General features: G+C 51.4%; 1 protein-coding gene across 1 annotated transcript in view; it reads right to left on the reverse strand.

The window, feature by feature from the left end:
* The window catches only part of RPL22 (ribosomal protein L22), a 23,329-nt gene extending 23,164 nt beyond the window's left edge, over nucleotides 1-165 (reverse strand). Inside the window, exon 1 of the mRNA XM_011981181.1 lies at nucleotides 96-165. Coding sequence (XP_011836571.1) covers nucleotides 96-107 — 12 coding nt within the window. The 5' untranslated portion in view covers nucleotides 108-165. The remainder of the gene's footprint in view (nucleotides 1-95) is intronic.
* Between the last annotated feature and the right edge of the window lie 1,866 nt (nucleotides 166-2,031).

A 2,031-nucleotide genomic window follows, 5' to 3' on the forward strand; every position in this document is an offset into this window, starting at 1 on the left:
AGGGCGCCGTCCCCAGCAAGCCTGGGTAGATGCCGGGCTCGGCGAGGCCCACGTGCCTCCCCTGGAGCCGAGGCCTCACGCGGAGCCATACTAACCACTGGAGCCATGGCCGCAGCGGAGTTAGAAAGGGAGGTGAGCGAACTACGCAGACGCAAAGAGCCCGCAGCGCGCAAGGCACGCAGGGTCCAGGCCGCACTAATCGCTTTACCACGCCCCTCGTCCGCCACCATTTCTCTTGGTTATGTACGATAGGGGAGCGATTGGTTTTCCCTGAATGCAAAACGCGTCCTCTCCCAGGCCTGGAGGGTTTCGGGGAAAGGAAGGAGGCCGGGCGGGCTGTCCCACTGCGAATGATCGTAGGGGGGAAGCCAGACTGGACGAGCCCAAAAACAAATAAAGGGATTGGCTTTACTTTTTGAAAGTCTTGGGAAGAAAAAAGAAATAAGGAAATTCACTATACTGTAAATTACCAGCTAGTGGGATGGGAATCGAATCTACTAACTTGGGGAAGTGGAGAAATTCCTTCTGGCCACAGGGAAATTTCGTTCAGAGGTCCCAATGCCAGACCACCATGGCTTCCTCCTACTTAAAAAGCCCCAGTTTGGAAGTTCATGCCCAGGGGCTGTCTCTCAGCGCCTGTCCTTCTTGCTGCCGCCAAGCCGCCCACCCGCTGATCACCACCCCCTAGTTTCCCAGCCCAAGCCTTCTAGTTTCCCATCCCAAACCAGTATGTAGTTGAGGACCACCGGGAGATCTGGAAAATGCAGATTCCAATTCCAGCGGTCTCAGTGGCCTGAAATTCTGCATTTCTCACAAGCTCTCAGACGACGCTGATGCTGTGAGTCCATGGACCGCATGTGGAGAAGCAAAGGTCCTCATCCCCAGGCCCACAGGTCCCTTGAACTGGGCTACTTTGCACCCACTGACCCCCTGCGTCCTCATGGAATTATATTACAGGATCCTGAATTGTCAATCACTCAGTGGCACACACTCTCCACTCTCTTTACCTGGCTTCAGTGTACTCGCCTAGCAAAAGTCCAGTCACTGGAGGAGACACTGTGCTGATGGGTCTAGCTTTCAACTCAGGCCTCTGGCGCCGGTTGACCAAGCTCCAAAGCCACGTGTTGTTTTTGGCTCTACAATGCCCAGGCTGGGCCCCTGCAAACACTTCTGCTTTCCAGCTGATCCCGGTTTGGCTCTATCAATAGGGGGCTTTGCTTCCTGCTTGTTCCTATCCTGTCTGGTGTCACCCACTCTTGCTTCTTTATCCTGGAGGTGGCAGTTGGAACATTCTGGAAGCAGCAGTGGAATCCAGTCTGCACTTATTCCAACATGTGCAGAATCAGCCTTGTTGTCTTCTCCTCAGAGACACCAGTCCTAGCGAAGCAGCACCCTCTCCTCAGATGTCTGGTTTCACCTCCCCGTCCCCCTCCTCAGGCATCTACATTTTACTAATACCACCCTAGGAGTGGTAGCTACTTCCTGCAGTTGCTACTGTTGGTATTATACCCCGTCAGTTACCTAAACACATCTGTATACCTAGGTAACAATCCTTTATATTAAATTATCTCAGTTAAAAACTATTGTTGTCTTTTGACTGGACCCTGGCTGATAATGGACCCTAAGCGAGCCCTCAGGGCTATTGACAATCCTAAATCTCTCCCCCAAGGGACTATTTCCCTTTTTTTGTTGTTGTTTTGTTTGTTTTGTTTTTTTGTTTTTGTTTTTTTTTGAGACAGAGTCTCGCTCTGTCGCCCAGGCTGGAGTGCAGTGATGTGATCATAGCTTACTGCAGCCTCAAACTCCTGGGATCCTCCCACCTTGGCCTCCTAAAGTGCTGGGATTACAGGCATAAGCCACTGCACCTGGCCCAAAAGACTATTTCACACCTCAGTCATAATGTCAGCCCTTCCTTCCTAAACTTCCCTCTCAGCAGTTGACTTTTATTGTTCTTTCCTTTTTCTTTCTTTTTTTTTTTTTTTGAGACGGAGTCTTGCTCTGTCGCCGGGGCTGGAGTGCAGTGGCTGGATC

Source organism: Mandrillus leucophaeus, unplaced genomic scaffold (assembly GCF_000951045.1).
Source record: "Mandrillus leucophaeus isolate KB7577 unplaced genomic scaffold, Mleu.le_1.0 Scaffold105, whole genome shotgun sequence".
Classification (NCBI taxonomy): domain Eukaryota; kingdom Metazoa; phylum Chordata; class Mammalia; order Primates; family Cercopithecidae; genus Mandrillus; species Mandrillus leucophaeus.